The following is a 22,161-nucleotide window of genomic DNA, read 5'->3' on the forward strand; positions in this document are numbered from 1 at the left end:
ATCATAGACGGATCCAGCTGGATACCATTAGCATTTCCATTAGTTTCTGTTTATGTGATATTCATGTAGATTAAGAACATATTTTGCATGAATGAGTTTTTTTCTATAAAGTCACAGAAAATTAACTTTTCAAGTTTATTAGTGATACCTGAAATATATTCAATATAAGGGACGCAAGTATGCCACAGCTCCAATGTATTTAGTTTCAGTTAGACAGATACATATGCGCGCGCACACACACACACACACACACACACACACACACACACACACACACACACACTTTGTCAACTTACTTCTTCTCTTGCCAACATCTCCCTTGGAGGTGGCAGCTTCATTGAGAAGCACCATCCCCATGGTGATTGCAGCATCTGGGGCAAGGTTGTCAAGGAAACAACAGACTCGTAAACACGAAAGAAGAAAGTAGAAATTTATATTGAGAGAAAGGTTAGTTAAACTATTAATTTTAATGACTATTGTGGTGTAGCAAACAGAACAGTCTATAGAACAATGAAAAATCTAAAAGAAAGAAAGGATGTTATATATTAGGGGTACAACGATACACAAAATTCTTGGGTCGGTTCGATACTCTGGTGTCACGGTTCGATATTTTTTCGATACAAAAAAATGTTCATGCCTTTTTAATTTGTCATTTATTAAAATTATAAATATATATTTTTAACTCAAAAGTACAGTTTTTAAATGTAATGTTGCTGAAACAACAAAATATATAAAAAATAAATAAATCTATCTGATCGAGAAATCACTCATCTTTGGAAAAGAGAGTTTATTACAGAGAAATGGCTCTTTCCAAAATAAAAGCTATACTATACGCTTCTTCTGGGGTATATTCTCAGCAGCATATTAAACATATCAGGTCCCCATAAGGAGAATCATGTGCTAATGGCTGTCTAAATGACTCGGGTAAAGTTTGTAGCATGTGCGCTTGTTGTTTTTGTCTGCTTCCACTTGTCTTTGCACTAGGATGATGTCGGTGTAAATGTGCAGTCATATTCATTGTGTCCCCACTAGTGCTGTCAGTGTTAATCTCATTAAAATGACATTAACACCATAATGCGGCAAATCTCTGTTAACGAGTTACCGTGGATCGCCCCGTGCATGGGGGTGGACGGCGTCAACACGTTAACAAGCTAAATGCGCATTGCGTGGCACATCCGACATACTGTTTTACTTTTGTCCATGACGCGCTTACCACCAGGGTCATACTTCACATGAAAACCAAAATAGTTCCAAACGCCAGATCTGAATGAGGATGGAGGAGGTTCAATTTGCCATGTTGCAACAAGCTTAACTTTTTTCTCGCTAGCTTGCGCTGAGCTCAGTGGATCTGCGCTCGACAGTGCAGCCTTGGCGGAGTCTGAGTCGAACGCAGATCCACTGAGCGCTTAACACAGACAGCATCGTCAGAAGAAAAGTTGATAAAATAAATTAAAAATTTTGTATTGTTAGATACATATGCGTACTGAACCGAAAGCACTGTATCGAACGGTTCAATATCGATACGAGTATCGTTGCACCCCTAATATACACATATTAGGGGTGCAACAATACTTGTATCGATATATATACACACACAAGAAAATAACATAAGAGTAATAAGAATAATAACATAGCTAGTATTTTTGAACAACAAGTCTTTGTCTGTGCTCATGTAGAACATGCATAAAGTGAAATTATTAATAACACACAGCTGCAGAAAGACAAATCACTTTAATCCTAACTGCAAAAAGTAATTTGCAGTTAGGATTAAACTTTAATAATTGTGAACAATTCATACAATACTCATACAATATTGTAAACACTTATATATTACAGAAGCAAACATTTTTTCATTCAACACCTGAGCTGTTTTTAAATCACTTCAAGCACAGGCTCACATGGCTTAGGGCCTAATTACAGATTCTTCTCTCTAGCATGCTCTGCATACAAATGCACACAACTAGGCAAAGCCTGATGGGGTGCACAAACAAAGACTGCCACATGGGAACATACAGGGGAAAAACTAAGGTATTCTCTTGATGTTGGGGTAAAAGATATGGCATGCTGGTGCGACACAAAGACAAGATCTCAAAGTACAGCAAGGTGGCTGTTTGGGTGGCTATACAGAGTGTCACAAAAATTATTATAACTATAGACCAATCTGCATTGATATAAAGTTTCCATCATGTCAAAGCAACCACAGCTTTTTCTCTTACAAGGAGCAACTGAACTTGAAAAAGACTGTAGCAGGGCTGAAACTATTAAAAAAACAATCCAATAAACAAAAAAACAAAAACAAAACAGTCCCTTGGCCTGCAGGCATCCTACACCCTCATCAGTCTATAGTAACAAACATTATGAATATGTGAACCTTAGATTATGAAATAAAAAGCATATTAACTATGCAGTAGCTACCTGTAGGAGAGCTGCTTTAGAAACACAACTAAAACAGGTCTTTGTTTGTTGGATATTTTTACTTTTAAATTCTTTGCTTTGTTTAAAGAATATAAAATGTCATTTTGAACAGTCACACCATGTTTGATAAACAATATAAAGCCCTGGAAACATAACAAATTAACACTTGTTTAACACTTCATTCGCACCAATATTAGTTGCAACTTTAGTATAACTAATAACCACCAAGATGCTAGACAGTCTACAAATAAATAATACCATCAAGGAAACATTTAATTGAGTATGGTTTTGTAGCTTAATGTGGTAACTGTTTCCGCATGCATAAATTAAAGATTAAGCAAGATTACATTCTTCTATGATGCTCATAAAATGTGCTCACTCCACCTGCATTAACAACAAAGGTAGCTGTGTTACCATTTCAGCAGGTGCGTATGTTTCATTTAGGTGTAATCAGATGGGCAGAAGATTGACAAAAAAACCCAACAAAACCCTGTGTGACCATGGACAAATAAATATAGCTTTGCAGCAGGTGTGACCTTGGACCTGTTATTTCCTATGGGGGTGAACAGAACAGCTAGGAATGAATGGTATCATTACCCACACACATACAGAAGCCCCACTGCAAGTACACATGGGTATACAAGCAGACAGAAGTAAACAAATACAAACAGAAAAATATATCCTGCCAAACAAGACCCCAAGAAAATACATGCAAAGACACACTCAATCATGAGCTGTTGGAATTTGGAACAAATCAGGCAAGGAGAAAAGTTGAAAAGAGGACAACCCATTGTCTTTGTATTGTGAATTTCTTCAGTCCAACAGAAAGGCCTTAACAGAGATTTTTGACTTTGTTGGAGGGAAAAAAGTCAAATAAAAACAAAAGGGAACACTCTTTCAAACATAAAAAGTTCTCAAAGGTGCTGTGGGTGAGGAAATGGTGATTTAAAGGAATCTGCTGCCAAGATGAGCTGCTGGACATTTCATGGAGATATATTACTCTAGATGATTAGCATTTTGCAACATGTGACACACAAACAAGAACAATTTAATTAAAGGATACTCAGAAGAAGGATGATGTGAGACTCTGCCACAAACTGTGCCTGACTGCTGCCATGAATATAACTCTGGGGGGGAAGAGAAAGAGAAGAAAACAATGTCAGTTAAGAATTTTCTTTTCAGCGAGTAATTCAGTCACTAACAAACTCAAAAACTTCTATAATAAACAAAAGGACACGGTGGGATTGTGGTTCTGGAATTATTATGTATTACCACACAGTAATGCTACCAGTTCTTTGAAGGGCTAAACTGAATCATCAGATAAAACCACATTCATAGTTTAGCCTGTTTAAAACTAACTTCAGTTGTGTTCCCAGACAGCAGTTGTATACTCTTTCTGCAGTGTCCATGGAGCGTTTCTACCAGCTGGCAGTGTATTATAAATGCACTAGACAAACAAGCAAATAAACCTTAAAAATAATTGAGTAAAATCTTTCCCAATGTGACGTTCTGAGGGTGGCATAAAATGCATCATAGACAGGACGAACAGGATTTTAAGAGACCCGTCACTAGTGTTTTAATAAATGAATAGAAAGTGGGGATCTGAGTGGAGAAGTAATTGTATTTAATTGTATAAATGTGTGTTGCTTGAGTATGTTTCTAGATCAGAATTCATTAATGTGCTTGTTCATATGACTCAAGCCTGAGGAATTATCCATGTGGTGTGTAGGTGTATAGAAAGGGTACATTTTTCATGCAGTGGGCAGAGAGGTCAACCTAAACCTACCTTACCGATCACACACACATACACATATGATTGCTCTGAATGAGAATTGGTATGTTTTATGCAGTCTGCCAAAGCTAAACTTCCCACTTCAGTACAATCTTCTCTAAATGTTGAATTAATTGTACTTTAAAATCTTTCAGAATGAATCGAATACAAAACAATAAAAAAACAAAATGGAAATAGTACAGGATCATCAAATCTAACCGTTCCAGAAACAAAAATTATAATTATCCTGATTTCTGTGCATTTCAGACACTTTATGATCAGAATCATCGACATCTAACAAATTGATCTTTTTTCCGCTATAGCTTATAGCCATCTAAACCTGATGATATGCTTGGATCAATGTCCCCGCTGAAGCTCATACTTCACTGAGATTCGAAGCAAAATGCTGGGATTCCAGCTCCTGTGCTAAGATGTCAGAGGTCTACTTTGACTAACATCTGTCTGTTAGAGAAAAAGAAGCAGACAAAATGAGGGTCTGAGGAAAGGAAACAAACAGAAGAAGGGAGAAAGTCTTTCAGAGTGTTTAACATTGTTGAATCCCTGCAGATTATCAGTGTCTAGGCAGATCAAGGGTCTGCTTTTCCACTTGACTGGTGTAGTGTTCATTCCTTTTCTATCAGACAAGAATAAGTATGGAAAGATGAATAGAAGATGACAAAAGAGGTGGAGTAGAGGGTGGACAGCTTTTTCTTGCTTCAGTGGAGAGAAGTGAAGAATTTTTGCACTTGAAAGCAGATAAAAACAATGAGGCCTCAGTGCTGAAACAGATCCTTTTGTTTTCGGTATAAACCTGTTATTCTCCATTAGCTAGGATTTTTAAAATTATTTTCGGCATTCTTTTCTTGCTGACTAGAAAACAAAGCTCATGTACTAGAACAATGGGAAACTGTTTGGAAATTTTCCTTACATTCCTAATCAGTACATTTGAAACTGGAAGGGGAATTTTGGTTCAGCAGTGGTAGCACTTTGGATAACTTCGGACTGCCTGTCTACTTGCAGTGAACGGCTCTGGGGCAGTGGCAAAAATATGTGGTGCATCTGGTCTGTAGTCTCCTCTTCCTAGTGCTGTTATTAGTCCATCCATCAGTGGCAGAGAAGAGAGAAGTTGTAACATACAAAGAGCTGAAGTGAAGCTGAGTGTTAAAAACAACGAAAAGTCTCCACCGCAGCTGCTGTCTGTACTTCTTTGAGGTTTTTGCCCCTCCTCAGACATCTCCACATAGACAACAGAACAGCAGATAGTGACTTGCACCTTCACCATCCCCTAACTTCCCTGTTTTGTGTCAATAGAAAAAGCAATTTGCATTTGCTGGTGATGATACTAACCTAATACTCATATACAAAATGAAAAATAAAATGACAACTATAGAACACACCATTTGTGAACATACTGTAGACTCTTAATATCATGTTTACCTATTAGATGGGCACTGTGCCAGATATATTGACACTTACACTGTGATAAACCCATTTCAGATGATGGGGGTACTTTAAACCCATGATTTGCCCCCTTTAAAAGGTTAAAGCTTTTGCTTGCTAAGTTGATAATTGACCCATCACATGAGTTTCAACTGATAACCTCTGTAAGATATAGTTCAGACCAGGATATGCAAGACAAACAATCTCTAGCTGCCTTTTGTCCTTACACCTACATAAGCTTTTTGAATGAACTTCTGGTGTGTTTTTCAGTTAACTGTAGAGCTCTTCATTTTAATACCCACTAAGAAGCCCACTCACATTTTCAGGAGACTATTAGTTAAGCTTGTTAAGTACACACAACAGTATGAAAGGGTTAAAAAAAAAGAAGAAAAAAACCTGCCACAATGACAAAACAAATTAAACAAGTCCTAGAAAGTTTGGGAAACCACACACTGAAACTAATAGGTGCGTCAGTATCCAATGGGGATTTTTCTTTCATTACCGGAACTAAAAAAAAAACCCCTCCAAACAACAAAAAAAAAACAACACATCCATACCATTGTTCCACTTGCTACATGTTACCCTTAAGCACAAAACAAGTCAATGCTTGGCGGATAAAACATTCTTCAATCCATGGTTGGGCACTTCCAATTAACCTGATGTATTAAAATGTAGCTGTTTAATTCATTAATGTGCGGAGCAGAACAGAGTGTGCATGTTTCAGTGTACGTAGCTAAACAGGTGTCCACAAAACACGTAAGTAAATGTTTGTAAATTAAACTGTTTAGAGAGAACAGCCTTTTGAGACATTTTGTGTGGCTTTTGTGTGAGTGTGCGTTAATCAGAAGGATTTACCTCAAAGTGATTTGGGGTATAAAAGCAGCAACCTTTAGTCTTCATGTTGCTGAGATAACAAAGACATTTAAATGAGCTAATGCAGAAGTCACATCTTGTAACTTTTTCTCTTACTTAAAAAACAAAAAACAAACAAAAGCAACCCCCCCAAAAACTAAATCCCATTCTCTGATCTATATAATCTATATAATAGATCAATGTACTTGGTGCCATTAACTAAATTTCTCTTATATTGTAAGGTTTGCAATATTATATGGTTATATTTCAAGCAAAATCCCACAAAAAGGTCAAAACATAATATTAGTCATTTGCTCAGTTCTGCTTCAGGTCTATCTGTTGCTGCTCAGTGCAATACATAGAAACCCTCACCCTGACATACTCCATAATCTGTGGAGTATGCCTAATATACAGAAACCCGTGTTAACATTTTTTGTTTTAAATATTTCTTGTTTTTACTTTTGTTTCATTTTTTTAAATACACAAGAAAAAAAATATTATATGATCGCTGGTGCCATTCTGGTGCACAGCATGCTGACACATACATTTTCTCCTTTTTAAATAGTCTCACAATGGCTTGCCTGCATAAATTTAGGCAGGTTCATGCTGGGGAGCGTCTGGTACAACTGCAGTCTACTACTGCTCCAATTAATCTGATGGATTAGTTTCTTGCTTTTTGGAGGGTTTTTTGGGTTCTTTTTTAAGACTGCCATGTCTGCAAATTAGGTTAAAACATTGTCTTGTATAAACAAATGATTTAAGTTAAGTAGAGTGGTAAATAAAAGTTGGACATGCGGCCCCACTCTGTATAGACAAGTTACATAAAAAATAACATATTCAATCGATCAATAGCTTGGGTATACATGTGATAACATTCTTCTTCAACAAGAATGAAGATGTGCACAGCAGTATATGCCGACTATGTTCATGGACCCATTTGAAAACACGGATATTAAAATCATCATTATACAAGAATAACCATCTGTAACATTATGACAGAAATTATGTATTTGCACTCATGTAAGTATAAAATATTGATTCACATTTAATATACATTTGTTTAGCCCAGCTTCTGAAATAACAGGTTGCATATGAATCAGCCTTCAATTACAGACAGGCTTTCATTTCCAAATAACAGATCTGGTGAATCCTCACATTAAATTCTACATGAGTTTGAGAATGGCTGAGTGCATACAGTACATACACAACGTTTGGCAAACATTTAAATGCACAAACTCCAGAACTGCTGTAAATTTTCTGGGGGGGTTTTTGAGTTGGGAAAATCTTTCTTAACCACATGCACAGGAATAATCAAAAGCAGTAATGCCACACACTAATTGTGTTAAAGTTTTGCAAAATAAAAACACACAAAAAATAAATTACATAACTAAAACATGTCTCCAACTTCACACTTTGTAACCATTTCAAATGAACACCTCTATTACTTTAGTAAACAGAACGCCCTCAAGTTAAGGAAACAGTGGTATAGGAACAGCATTATTTATTTGTCGTGACCATGACCGGCTATTGTCAGAGACCCAGCTTTGGGCTTCAGTTTATTTATTCATTTATCTTTTAATGAATGTATTTACTTTCAGGTAATGGCACAGACACAGACTAAAATCAGGTATACATATATATACATATACGTATATATACACATATATGTACATATATACATATATATACACATACGTATATATACACATATATGTACATGTACGTATATGTACATGTACGTATATACACATGTACGTATATACACATGTACGTATATACACATGTAGAATAGAATAGAATTCAACTTTATTGTCATTGCACATGCACAGGTACAGGGCAACGAAATGCAGTTTGCATCCATCCAGAAGTGCTTAGTGATATAGATATATTACAATATATATTAGCAATAATATAGATATGTAAGTATATTACAGAAATGGGTCTATTATGTTATAATGTACACGGTATGAAGTATGTTGTGAATATTCTATAACTATAAGTATGTACAGGCTGTAGTGAGTACAAGCTATGTACAGGATATGGACAGGATATAAATATGAAAAACTATACAGAATATGAAATAAATAACTTTACAGAATCTGAGATATACAGCTATACAGAAATGGGAACTATGCAAGTTGTAAACAGTTGTAGGGTTAAAAATTATCGTATGTACAGAATGATTGTTTACATATGTGTATGTACGTATATACACGTATATACACATATATGTATATATACACATATATGTTCCCACCAATTGAGCATTGCGTGGCACATCCGACATACTGTTTTACTTTTGTCCATGACGCACTTACCATCAGGGTCATGCTTCACATGAAAACCAAGACAGTTTCAAACGCCAGATCTGAATGAGGGTGGGGCAGGTTCAATTTGCCATGTTGCAACGAGCTTAGCTTCTGTCTTGCTAGGTTGCGCTGCGCTCAGTGGATCTGCACTCGACATTGCAGCCTAGGCGGAGTAGTCGAACGCAGATCCACTGAGCGCTCAACACAGACAGCATTGTCAGAAGAAAAGTTGATAAAATAAATTAAAAAACAATGTGTATTGTTCGATACATATGCGTACCGAACCGAAAGCACTGTATCGAACGGTTCAATATCGATACGAGTATCGTTGCACCCCTAAAATAAATAAATAAATAAATAAATATATATATATATATATATATATATATATATATATATATATATATATATATATATATATATATAGACAGACACACACACACACCATTCAAAGAGGAATGCCCTGCAGCACATAACAACTTAATGTCTTAACTAGAGATGGCACGATACCACTTTATGTCCGATACCGATATCATAAATTTGGATATCTGCCGATACCGATATGAATCCGATATAGTGTGTTTTAATCAACAAAACTGTTTTTTTAAATATCTTGCTGCATTTTGTATAAGTTCATACTCAAGTTTAAAACAACAACTACACTAAAGCTATTCTGTTATACCTGTATGCAAAAAAAAAATTTCATAGTTCAGCAATACTGATCAATCTAATAAACTTAAACCTACACCATCCTCCCTATTCTGGTATTTTAAAGAGTACTTAGCATAAATATTAAGCAACCTAACTAATAGGGTTCCAACTCCCAGCAACAACAAAAATAAATAAATAAAAAATAGGGAACCACCCCTCACGCTCCACCTCATGATGCTTAATCGACGTAATCAACCTTAATTTGATGCAGTGTGAAAAAAATACACAGAAATCAATTATTTTTCAAGAAATATTAAATAGATTCAACATCTTTCTTCAACAAAATTGCAGACTGCACAGATGGTACCTTCCCAAAGGAAAAAGTACTATAGCTTACTAGGGTATATTAGACTTAATAGTTACTATATACAATAATGGACTTCTATACATTTTACATCAGATTAAAACTTTGGGTGTAAGATTCAGATAAATATTAAATAATTAAAAGCTCGACATTTTAAATGAGAATAAGAAAGAAAAGTATGTCTTTGTGCCCTCTTTTCCCTGTTAATGCCCTATCGGCCCCCCTGGCTAAACTTTGCTAGATCCGCCCCTGCACAGTTACCAGCCGTCAGCTACGTAGAAAAAGATCCTGGAGTAGAAAGTAATATTAAATAAATTCTAACAACAGCTGATCAAGCTGTTGTTCAGCCGCTGGTTTCCTCTGTCTGGTGCAAAGTGGGCCAAAAGCAAACAAGAGACACGGACTCGCGACAGAAAAGCCGATCAGCTGATCATTAAGCAGTTTCATGATTGAAGTAGCAGCCGGAGAGCGAGAGGCAGTCACTCGTTAAGCTTAACGCAGGAATGCTTTACAAACATTCAGAGATGGACTTACACACTTGCTTTACTTCTCTCGGGATAACTTTGTCGGAGGTGAAATGCCGGGTTGCTAGCGAAGCTCCAAATGCTATCCAGACCACCGACAGGTCCCGCATGCCACAGCCGCTCTATCACGTGATGCATACTGCTCCGAGTGCTAACGTTCTGAGGTGAGTTACGGCGTGTTGCAAGTTTTGTGAGGTGCTTTTGTGATATTTAATGGATCGGATTACATTTTTTATTTTTCTCCGATATCCGATCCAGTAATTTAGGTCAGTATCGGACCGATACCGATACGTAATATCGGATCGGTCCATCTCTAGTCTTAACAACAAGAAGTGAAAGCATTTAGAGGTGATTTATTCACAGCCGCTGTGAGACTGGTTAGGTTCATTGAACCCTTCATTTGAACAAATATGATAGTCTATTTAAGGGATTCAGGTAATGCTTTAAAATCTCATTATCTACTCAGTGTTTATGCAGTTCAGTGTTTACGCACTCCGTGGAGAGTTCAGTTTAATTACCCAAGAGTCAATTAAAGCCATTCAAACCCGTTTTCTTTTTTGAAAACATGTCAATCAGTGAAATGAGGTGACTTTTAACTTCCTAAATATGCAGAATTTTATTAATTATTTTGTTTTCAGTGATATATAGAGAAAGACAGCCAAGGTGAGGGACTTGAGATGACTTGCATTGAGTCAGAGATTTATAACAGACTGTTACTTGTTCTGCATGTGGCTGGGATTAGTAACAGACAATCAATCTGAAGAATGACATAATGGATGCAAAGTGAACTAAGATATACAAGGTAAAATAATTTTAATTATTTCATATAATTATTTTATATGATGACCACTATGATATGAGCCATAGCCTCTTATGGGACTTCTGAATCAAGCTCAATCAAGTTGTTTTTTGTTTAATTTTTGTTTTCTTTTAAATAAAAGTTTCTCATAGCCCAATGTCTGTCTTTATGACTAAGAGTTAGTTTATAGCCTACCGACACAAAATGTAAGTAGCTGATCTTCCCACAATAATAGCTATTTTTACCTCTGTAAATCTCAGTAAGGCAGGAAGTAAAAGTGTGTAGGAATGGAGACACTAAATTGTGTTAACGTGTGGTTTTTTTGTGAACTGCATATTTTCAAGGTACAGTTTCTTATAAATTATTTTTTAATTTGCCTTGGTGACCACTTTAATTTGACTCACCATGAGCCCTACAAAGCATGCCTCTAATCATCCTGGGACAGAAGCATTAATAGGCCAAGGAGAAATGATGCAGCCCTCCTGAAGGGAAACCACGGCAACACTGATGTAAATTTACACTGATGTACGTCTACATATACTTCAGAGTTTATTTCTTTTATTTTGGGGGCTTATTATTGACTGGAACAATGTGTCAAGTATCAGAAAGCTGCAATCTAAGATGCTGGCAGGCGGTAACAATGCAAAACTCTGCTTTTCATGACCAGTGTCTTTGTGACACTTTGTGACAATTTCAACAAACCAGTTGGTCTACATGGAGCCTTTTAATTTGAACATTTCAGCGCTCAGCCTCATTTAACAACAACAAAAAAAGACCTGCATTGTTTAATACATCTGAATACATAATACATAATACATCTGAGGGGGGGGGGGAGGAAAAAAGAAATAATACAAAACTAGCCACCTCTTTGTTGAGTTCATCTTGTGCAAAGTTGTTTGAACTTTTGACCGTTCCAATAAACACAACAAAAAAGCAGACAAAAACTCAGGTTATATTGTGCATTCTCCATTAGTGTGTGTGGGTGGGTGTGTGTGTGTGTGTGCACGCGCACGCATGTGGAACCAAATGGAACCAAACATTCACTAGCAATGGGTATTGTATATCCATGCAGCCACTGACCAATAGGAAACCTGTCTTAATTGAAGGGCCTAACAGAGTGTCAGCCTAAAAGCTGTTACACTGCTTACCCACTTGCTCTGTTGCATAGTCTATAAAATACCGACAGCTGCAAGTGCTACCCCTCAACCTCCTTGTAGATACACCTAGTGTCATGGTCCTGGGTCGTGCGACCCAGTGTTTTGAGTGTGTTTTTAGTCTATTTTCATGTTTATTGTTTGTTTAGGTTCATTAAGTTATTCTAGCTCATTTGTAATTATATTACCCTTGTGTTAAGTCTCCCTTGCCCTTCATGTGTTTATGTCTGTGTGTCTTATGTAGCCAAGTTCATGTTGTCGTTTCTGTCATCTTCCCTTGTACTCAGTCTCCCTGGTTCGTGCGTCTACCTGTCATGAGTCATGTCTGCGTGGTTATGTTTAGTTCATGTCATGTCTAATCTCCATGTTTCCTGTTTTACTTTGAAAGTCTGTATTCAATGTCAGTGTATTTAGTTTCACTTCTGTCCTGTCTTAGGTTCATGTGTGTCAGCTCAAATTCAAATTCAAATTTTATTTGTCACGTACACAGTCATACACAGTACGATATGTAGTGAAATGCTTGGACAACTGCTCGTGACCTAAAGAAAACAAAAAAGGAAAAGGCTATGAATAAGATAGGAAATAAATATAAAAAATTAAAAAGGGTAAATTTAACTAGGAAGGAATAAAATATAAATTAAGGTTAAAAATGAAATAACTGTACAACACAAATTAGAATGAAGGGTAAATTTAACTGGGAAAGAATAAGATAAAATATACAAATTAAAGTCGAAAATAAAATAATTGTACAACAAAATACACAATATAGAACTATATAAGAATGTATGAGAAATATAAATAAATATATACACAATAACAGCAGCTGTACAAGTATTAACTGGAAATGAAGAATATAGTGACCAGTGTTGCGCAATCCACATTATGTCCTGTGCAGTGCAAATATGCTTAAAGTGATTTAAGTGATGAAGTGAAAACAATGTCCAGAATGTCCAGTGTGTGTGTAAGAACTGTATGTGTGGGTCAGTACTGTGTGGTGGTGTGATTGAGAGACTGTATCGCCTGCGGGAAGAAGCTCCTCCTCAGTCTCTCTGTGTTGGTCTTCAGGGAGCGGAATCGCTTTCCTGACCTCAGCAGAGAGAACAGTCTGTTGTTGGGATGGCTGAGGTCCTTCACGATCTTCCTGGCCTTGGTCCAGCACCGCCTGCTGTAGATTGAGTGCAGGTCAGGGAGCTCGGAGCGGATGGTGCGCTCAGCTGACCGCACAACCCTCTGAAGAGCTCGTCTGTCCTGCATGGTGCTGTTCCCGAACCAGGTTAAGATGTTTCCCGTCAGGATGCTCTCTATGGTGCACGAGTAAAAGTTCCTGAGCACCTTGGAGGGCAGTTGGAAGTCTCTCAAGCGTCTGAGGTGGTAGAGACGCTGACGGGCCTTTTTCACCACGGTGTTGATGTGACAGGACCATGACAGGTCCTGCGTGATGTGAACTCCGAGGTATTTGAAGCTGTCCACTCTCTCCACTGGGCACTCGTTGATGACAGGGGTCTGGTAGTTCCTCTCCTGCTTAGTGCTGAAGTCCACTATCAGCTCCTTTGTCTTACTGACGTTTAGAAGGAGGTTGTTCCTCTGGCACCAGTTCTCCAGATTCCTAATCTCCTTCAGGTAGGCCGTCTCGTTGTTATCAGAGATCAGGCCCACCACGACGGTGTCGTCAGCAAACTTGATGATGGTGGTGGAGCTGGTAGTGGCCACACAGTCATATGTGTACAAAGAGTACAGCAGGGGGCTCAGAACACACCCCTGGGGGGCTCCAGTGCTGAGAGTGGTGGAGGCTGAGACATGTCCGCCCATCCTTACTGCCTGTGGTCTGCCAGTTAGGAAGTTGGAGATCCACTGACACATAGATGAGCTGAGTCCCAGATGCTCCAGCTTGGTGGTGAGTGTGGAGGGAATTATGGTGTTAAATGCAGAGCTGTAGTCTATGAAGAGCATTTTAACATAATTCCCCTTCTAGTGTCCAAGTGAGTGAGTGATGTGTGGAGGAGATGAGAGATGGCATCGTCTGTGGAACGATTTGGACGGTAAGCGAACTGTAGTGGGTTCAGTGTGTCTGGTAGTGAAGAAATGATGAAGTCTCTGACCAGGCGTTCAAAGCACTTCATCACTACTGAGGTGAGGGCTACAGGGCGATAGTCATTGAGAGAAGCAGGGTGGGGTTTCTTCGGGACAGGAACAATGATGGACTCTTTGAAGCATGTGGGGATCACCGACTGAGATAAAGAGATGTTGAGTATCTCAGTGAACACAGGAGCTAGCTGGTATGCGCAGTCTCTTATACGACCTGGGATGCAGTCTGGTCCTGCTGCTTTCCTGGTGTTCACTCTTTTGAAGGCTCTCCTTACTTCATGCTCGGAGATGAAGAGCACGTTTCCGGTGCTGGCAGTATCTTCCTGTCTGCAGCCGTTAGCGCCGCTAGCACTAGCATCGTTGGAGTCCTTAGCTGCAGCCTCGAAGCGAGCATAGAAAGTGTTCAGCTTGTCTGCCAGAGTCACGGCTGCGTTCGTCATACCGGTTGTTGGTGCTTTATAGTCCGTTATTGTCCTTAGTCCCCGCCACAGGCTCCTAGAGTAACTCTGTTGGAGTTGTGACTCTAGTTTCCTCCCGTAGCGCTGCTTCGCCTCTTTCACCGCCCTCCGCACGTTATATGACGCGGCTTTGTACGGGTCCATGTCCCCCGTCGTGAGTCCCGTGTTGTAGGCAGCGGTGCGGGATCTCAGAGCGTCGCGGATGGTTTTATCCACCCACGGCTTCTGGTTGGGAAACGTTGTGATAGTCTTTGTCTTCACGGTATCATCCGCTAGTTTCCCGAAGAATCCCACAACCGCTTCCGTAAACACGTTGACATCATCATCGGAGCTGTTTCTGAACATGCCCCAGTCTGCGTCATCGAGTGCGCCTGTAACGCGGCCACCGATTGATCCGTCCAGCGCGCGACCTTCCTCTGAACCGGAACTGTGCTCCCATGTGTGGCCACTTCCCCTGATCATCCCTCATGTGTATTTAGTCTCTGGCTGTATCCCAATTCAGGGTCTGCAGCCTTAAAGGCCGCATTTTAAGGCCGATTACGTCACCGCGACACGACGAAGGCTGTCCCAATTTGAAGGCTGCTCAAAATGCGGCCCTCAAATGCGTCCTTAATTTCCCTGAATTTTAAGGACGTGGCGGTGTAGACTTCGTGGCCCAATATATCCCAGAATGCATAGTGTGGATAATTTTGCTGAAAAAAACGGCGGATGAGGGGCGCCCGAAGAGTAAACTTTAAGTACTGAATATCATGTCACTTATTTATGTGCAAATGTTTAATAACGAAGAACATTAAAACATTACTGTTGGCCACATGTCGGCAAAGTTATGTGACATAAGTGATGTTTGTACTAACTTGGTTTTAAAGCCTTTACTTTAAAATATATGCCGTTCAATAGCTGAGCTTAATCTTACAGAGAATGATCAAAGCTCATGTAGAAAGAAACAAACAAATGAACAAAAGATTTTCTCCTTCATTTCTGTCAAACAAAGCTGTATGAAACGTTTCCAGCTGTTAGTATCATGGTTGCTAGGCAACCTGGGCAGCGCAACGGAGGCTAGACAGTCCCATTTCACAAGCCTCGCACTTCCGGCCTTAGCGGTCTTTAAGTACGCGACCCTTGAGGATCGTTGAGGCTGCGTACTTTAAGGCTGCAGACCCTGAATTGGGATACAGCCTATGTGTTTCATGCAGTCTGTGTTGCGTCGTCTCTGTTCCCACCTCCATGTTTTCACGGTCAGTCTTTGCAGTTATCACCATAGTCTCTGAGTCTTCTTAGTTTGTCACAGTACTAGTTTTCCCAGTTTAGTTATAGTCTAGTTTAGTCACGCTATTCCTGCTGTGTTTGTACACTTTGTCTTCAGCCATAATAAAGGCTCACTTTCTGTTAAAGTTCACTCCCGTCTACTCACTTGTGTACGCACCTGGGTCCATCACACACACCACCACACGGCCTGTCTCCGCAGACCGTGACACCTAGGGTTTAAGTTTGAAAATCCTAGGTGACCATTTTCGCAAAATATTGTGTTTACAAGATTTTCAGAAAACTTGACCTCTAACTTTGATGTTGACCTTGACGTCACTGATATTCAAGTCCATGATTTTTGCTATATTCACCTATGGTATGAATGTGAAATGTTGTCCTATGTTGGCTCTTTCCTGAGTTATTGTGTTCACAAACTTAAGTGTATGAGGTGCCGTAAGGGACATTATCATGGAGATAAGTATGTAGAACAGTGAGGTTGTTGTTTTTTTAAAAAAAAAATTTCCATTTATCCAACGCAAAAGGATTGATATTCTAAGTAGCCAGTAATCAACATAACACACAAACACCGTGCAGGGAGGAGTGGATGTATTGCATGCATACAGACTACCAAAGCACCACACCCCCCTCTTGCCCCTGCCTGTCTTTTAATTCTGGCTGTATTGTCTCTCTGTCTTGTTCTGTGTAAAAGGCACTCTATTTCTCAGGCACTGTTGGTGCTCTCTGTAATTTTTCAGTCTGTTTGACAACAAATGGGTTACACCCTCATCTGATGTAGCTCTCTAATGTACCCTTCAGCTCTTCTTTCTTTTTCCCTGTCATTTCCACATCCCTCTAGTCCACTCATTTGCTATCTCTTGATTTTGAAACACTTTTATTCATGCCCAAAATAGCTTCTTCAGTTGAAGTTGATGGTATTGTTTGTGTGTAGAAATAATTTATTTTTTAAAAACCTAATTCATCTGTGCTAATGCATGGTATTGCACACATGACAGGGAGCAGTTTTGTACTTTTGCATTATATAATTGAATGAAAGTTATGTACATACATACAGTTTTTACTTTTCTTTATTTTTGTCCCAACTAAGTCCTTATTCAGTCTGTTTATCAGTTCAAATAATTACTTATTTTTGTCTTCCTTCTGCTCCTCTTTCTCCTCCATGCCCTGCCTACTCACTCCCACTCTGCCTGTGGTCAGCTAATTTGAAACAAACATACCTGCCTGACTATTCATACTTACAGCCAGTTTAAAGTCACCAACTAGCAAAACACCTTTAGATTGTGACAGTTAGGCAGACTATGCAGGCACAGGGTGAACATACAAACTCCATACTTGCAGGCGATTGAAACCCAAAGCATTCTTGCTTTGATGCAACATTACTAACCATTGTTTTACAGTGTCACCCTGCAGTTATACTTTCCATATCCATGAGTTCATGAAGGTCCACTTGAGTATGACTGATGTAAAATTCATCACCATAAGGCTAACATGAAGCTTCGTGTGACTCTGTGTTCCTGCCATTTTTTTAATGACCATGCTGACTATGCATGCCTACGACAGGCTACAAAATATACTTAAAAAAAGTTTTATAACAATGACAATGTGTGCAATGAGTATACTTTTGCTCTTAAAAGGTTATAGTGATAATGGTGCCCTTTACTTAATAACATTTCAAAGTGTTCCTAAAATCCTGCCATCCACTATTCTTTAACAGCAGTAACTCCACTCACATAGTTTGCAACAACATGCAATGTGTGCTTTTACTCTATTATTTTTGCTTTGTCTTGAATTTTGGACCGACTTATCTGACATAGGAGCAGGACTAGGCTTGGCTATATTTGACTACAAATGATGCTCGTCTTTTTTTCTTTACACTTTTGAACCACACCTTAACCTTCCTCTCTTGTTCTCTCCATCCCCTGATGGTAAATGGCAGTGAATGAGAAGATGATTCAGAAAGGATCAGTATCATCTTATCCTTTCTGTTTCTTCCCACCCCTTTTCATGTTACCTTTTCTCACCTCTTTTTCTAATCTCCCACATTCACCAGACCGTGTAATTCCTTCAAAATGATGAGCGAGCAAGACCAGGTACACTATATTGAAAGGATTTGTCAACTGACGAATGGTACAGTGAAGCAGATGAAATTGTAGTGTGTCTCACTATGGAGCCAAAAAAAAAAAAAAAGCAAAAGCTGCTGCCTCAAAATGTGACAGAAACATAGTTTTGCTTTAACAAACCTATGCACAGAGGTTCATACATAGACTATACCCAAAATTCATGTACTCATGAATTACAAGAAGCATGCACATACCAAACACTTACACACATGCTGTGATATGGCAAACTCTGTCAAAAAAGGCAAGCTAAGTATAGAATTATGTCTTTTAAATAGATTTTTTTTTTTAACTTAAAGTTAAAGAAGAATGAGGGATTCCTCGCGAACATTTTCTTCCTGTGGGTTTGAGTTGTTTAAAGTACTTTTTTTGTCAGTGTTTTTCTTATGTGTTTGACTTTGACCAACTCCTTTTTTCACCTTTATTGGCTGATTCAGCTGAACAGGAAGTTGTTTCCTGACAAGGAAACTGACGGAAAAATTGGTACATTTCAAACCACTACAAGCAACCTGCTAGTACAGCGGTCCCCACCCTTTTTTTGCGCCACAGACCATTTAAGGCCAACAATATTTTCACGGACCGGCCTTTAAGGTGTCGCGGATAAATACAATAAAATAAAACGTGTACCGTTACCCCCCAAAAAGAGAATATTTAATCATAACACATGGGAAAAGACCCAGGGAAACAGAGTTAACAATATAAAAGATATAAAAATAACGATTAAAAAAGCGATAAACACCCTGAAAACCATAAATTTCAAACCCAAGCCTCAACACTTGCGGTACCAAACGACTCACAGAGTGGTACTAGTCCAGGGCCCGGGGGTTGGGGACCGCTGTGCTAGTAGCCTAAGTGAAGCAACCGCATTACTTAACAATATATTAGCTGCTAAAACCAGGCAAAGACCCTGTATATCCCTCAAGCTATCGTCCAATATCCCTTATAAATGTAGACCTTAAAATAATCTGCAAAGCTCTCTCAAAGAGACTGGAGAAAATAACCCCCCTCTTAATTCATCCTGACCAAACTGGTTTCATAAAAGGTAGGCACTCATCAACAAATACACGTAGATTACTTAATTTGATAGACTACTCATACAGTAAAAACCTAGAAACTACAATATTCTCTTTAGACGCAGAAAAAGCATTTGACAGAGTTAACTGGAAATTTCTATTTGCAACTTTACACAAATTTGGTTTTGGATCCTCTTTCATAAACTGGTTAAAAATATTATATAATTCCCCAACAGCTTGTGTTAGAACAAATGACCAGACATCCTCCAGCTTCTGTCTCTTGAGGGGCACCAGGCAGGGATGCCCACTCTCCCCTTCACTATTTGCAATTTTTATTGAACCACTAGCAGCAGCAATTAGACAGAATTCAGTAATTAAGGGCATAAAATGCAAGAACGTGGAACATAAAATCAGCCTTTATGCGGATGATGTGTTACTCTTTCTCCAAAATTCACAAACCAATATCTCTGGGGTGATTGAATTGATAAACTCTTTTGCAAGAATATCAGATTACTCAATTAACTGGTCAAAATCTACAGTCCTACCGATTAATTGCTCCTTCCATAATTCCTCTTCTACACCACTGCAATCGGGAAATATAAAATATTTAGGTATTAATGTTTCTCCCAAGCTTGCAGATCTAACTAAATTAAACCATATCCCACTTTTAAAGAAGGTAGAAGATGATCTGGCTAGATGGAAATGTCTACCCATATCACTCATGGGAAGGGTTGCCGCTATAAAAATGATGGTCTTACCAAAAATAAATTATTTATTCTCAATGATCCCAACTAAACCGCCACAAGATTGGTTCAGATCTCTAGATTCATGTATGTCCAAATTCCTTTGGAAAAATAAACCCCCACGTATAAGCTTAAAAACACTACAAAAGACCAAGGATAAAGGAGGACTAGAACTGCCTAACTTTCAGCACTACTTCTTAGCCAACAGGCTTCAGTTTATCTCAGGATGGCTAAAACACACCCTCTTAGATGAACCTTGGCTAGATGTAGAACAAGCACTCTGCAATAATCTAGAGATCTCAGACCTACCATTTATCAGCTCAAACATCCAACGACATGAATGCTTTAAAAGCATCAACATCAGCTCTTCTCTGACAGCATGGTGGGAGTTTCTAAAATTGACGGAGTCTTCATTAATCCCATGCAAACGTACACCTATCTGGAACAACCCTGACATATTACAAAACAATAATATGATAAACTTTTCAGATTGGAGTGATAAAGGAATCAAATATTTAGAACATATACTAGAAGGAACAGAATTTATTTCATTTGACGGACTAGTTACACAATATGGGATCAACAAGAAAAGATTTTTAGAATATCAACAAATTAAATCCATAGTAAAAAAGAAATTTAAACCGGGTCAAGTTGAACTACAAACACCACCAAGTGTGGTTCAATTTCTTACTCTTAAACCCCCCAAATTACTATCCAAAATATACAGAATGCTTTCTAAAACAGATGAATCAATATCACTTCCTATTGCAAAATGGGAAGCGGATTTATCAGTTAACTTAGACCTAAACTTCTGGTCTCAGATTTGCTTAAAAACCTTTCATCTAATTAGAAATCCCAGTCTTCAATTAATTCAATACAAAATATTACATAGAGTGCACTATACAGGTCATCGGATGTTCAAGATGGGCTTTACGTCTACCAACAACTGCTCACACTGCCAAACCAATTCACCGGACAATTATATCCACGCTCTTTGGTTCTGTCCACCAGTTCAGAAGTTTTGGCGCGAGATATGTGAAGACTTATCGAAGTGTCTGAAATGTAACATTCCAACTTCCCCCTTAGTGTGTTTGTTGGGCAGCTTAGATAATGTCACTTCAGAAAAGAATATCGCCCATATGGTTTTCACTGCCCTATGCATAGCCAAGAAAACAGTCCTCATGAACTGGAAAAATAAAAATAATCTTAATTCTAACCAATATAGAAATTATCTATTAGATTACATTAGTCTTGATACAGCCTCTGCCACCACATCAGATCAATTGCTCTGGGCTCCTTTGATCAGCTCCATCACCTAGTGGGGGTGGGGGGTCATAGTTTGGTCCCGCCTTCACTGTTGTGATTGGTGTGGGGGTAGGGACAGGCTTAGGGCGTCGGGGGGTTCCCCGGAGGCATCTTCCTTGGGGGGCTCAACCCGGGGTAGCGGTCATGTCCGGTTAGGGGCTCTGTTGGCTCTCCGGTGACTGTTTCCTCGCGGCTGCGTGCAGCGGGGCTAGGGGAGGGTCTGTGCTGACGGACGTGGGTTACTGACCTGGTAGCCTGGCTGCCCCTGGGTGGGTCCGGGATGGGCGTGTGGTTCTGGGGGCGCTCCGTCTCTGGGCTGGGACCCGGACCGGGCCTCGGGGGCTTGGGTCCTGGTTGGTGTGTTGCCGGGGTTGTGGGCGGGTGGGTGCATGGGGGCCCAGCCCTGGAGCAGGGTGCCGCCGGTGCATCGAGCCACCTGGGGGGCTCTTCAACTGGTGGGGGAGATTGTCACATCTTGCAGGAGCTTTCCTCTCCTCAGGAGCTGCCTCTGCAGGAGGGGGAGATACAGGAGAGGTGGAGGAAGATCTCAGCCTGGGTGTTTATTGTCTTATGTAGTCTGGAAGATGAGTGGATGGTGGGGTGGGTGCAGTTTTCTCTGTGGTGGGGTTGGGTGGACTGTCCCGGGCTCTGTGGGGCCGGGCGGCGCTGCTGCACTGGGCCCGGTCTGGATGGGCCTGGGCCCCCTTTCCCTGGCGGGTCGCGGAGTATGGGGGTGCCTACTGGGGTCAGCGGGGGAGCTGGCCCCAGGGAGGGGTCACTTGCCCCTCCCTTCCTTCCCTCCCCATCTCCAGCTGCCTCCCTCTTCCCGCTCCACCACAACCACCCACACATGCAGGGCCTTGGAGTAGGGGTATGTCACCAGGGTGCAGAGGAGGCT

General features: G+C 39.6%; 1 protein-coding gene across 1 annotated transcript in view; it reads right to left on the minus strand.

Moving 5' to 3' along the window:
- The window catches only part of tusc3 (dolichyl-diphosphooligosaccharide--protein glycosyltransferase subunit TUSC3), an 87,259-nt gene that overhangs the window by 12,338 nt on the left and 52,760 nt on the right, over positions 1-22,161 (minus strand). The window contains exons 7-8 of the mRNA XM_004539192.2: positions 3,479-3,542; positions 297-371 (exon numbers count right to left, since the gene is read on the minus strand). Of these exons, the coding sequence (XP_004539249.1) occupies positions 297-371; positions 3,479-3,542 (139 nt within the window). The remainder of the gene's footprint in view (positions 1-296; positions 372-3,478; positions 3,543-22,161) is intronic.

This window comes from Maylandia zebra, linkage group LG6 (assembly GCF_041146795.1).
Source record: "Maylandia zebra isolate NMK-2024a linkage group LG6, Mzebra_GT3a, whole genome shotgun sequence".
NCBI lineage: Eukaryota > Metazoa > Chordata > Actinopteri > Cichliformes > Cichlidae > Maylandia > Maylandia zebra.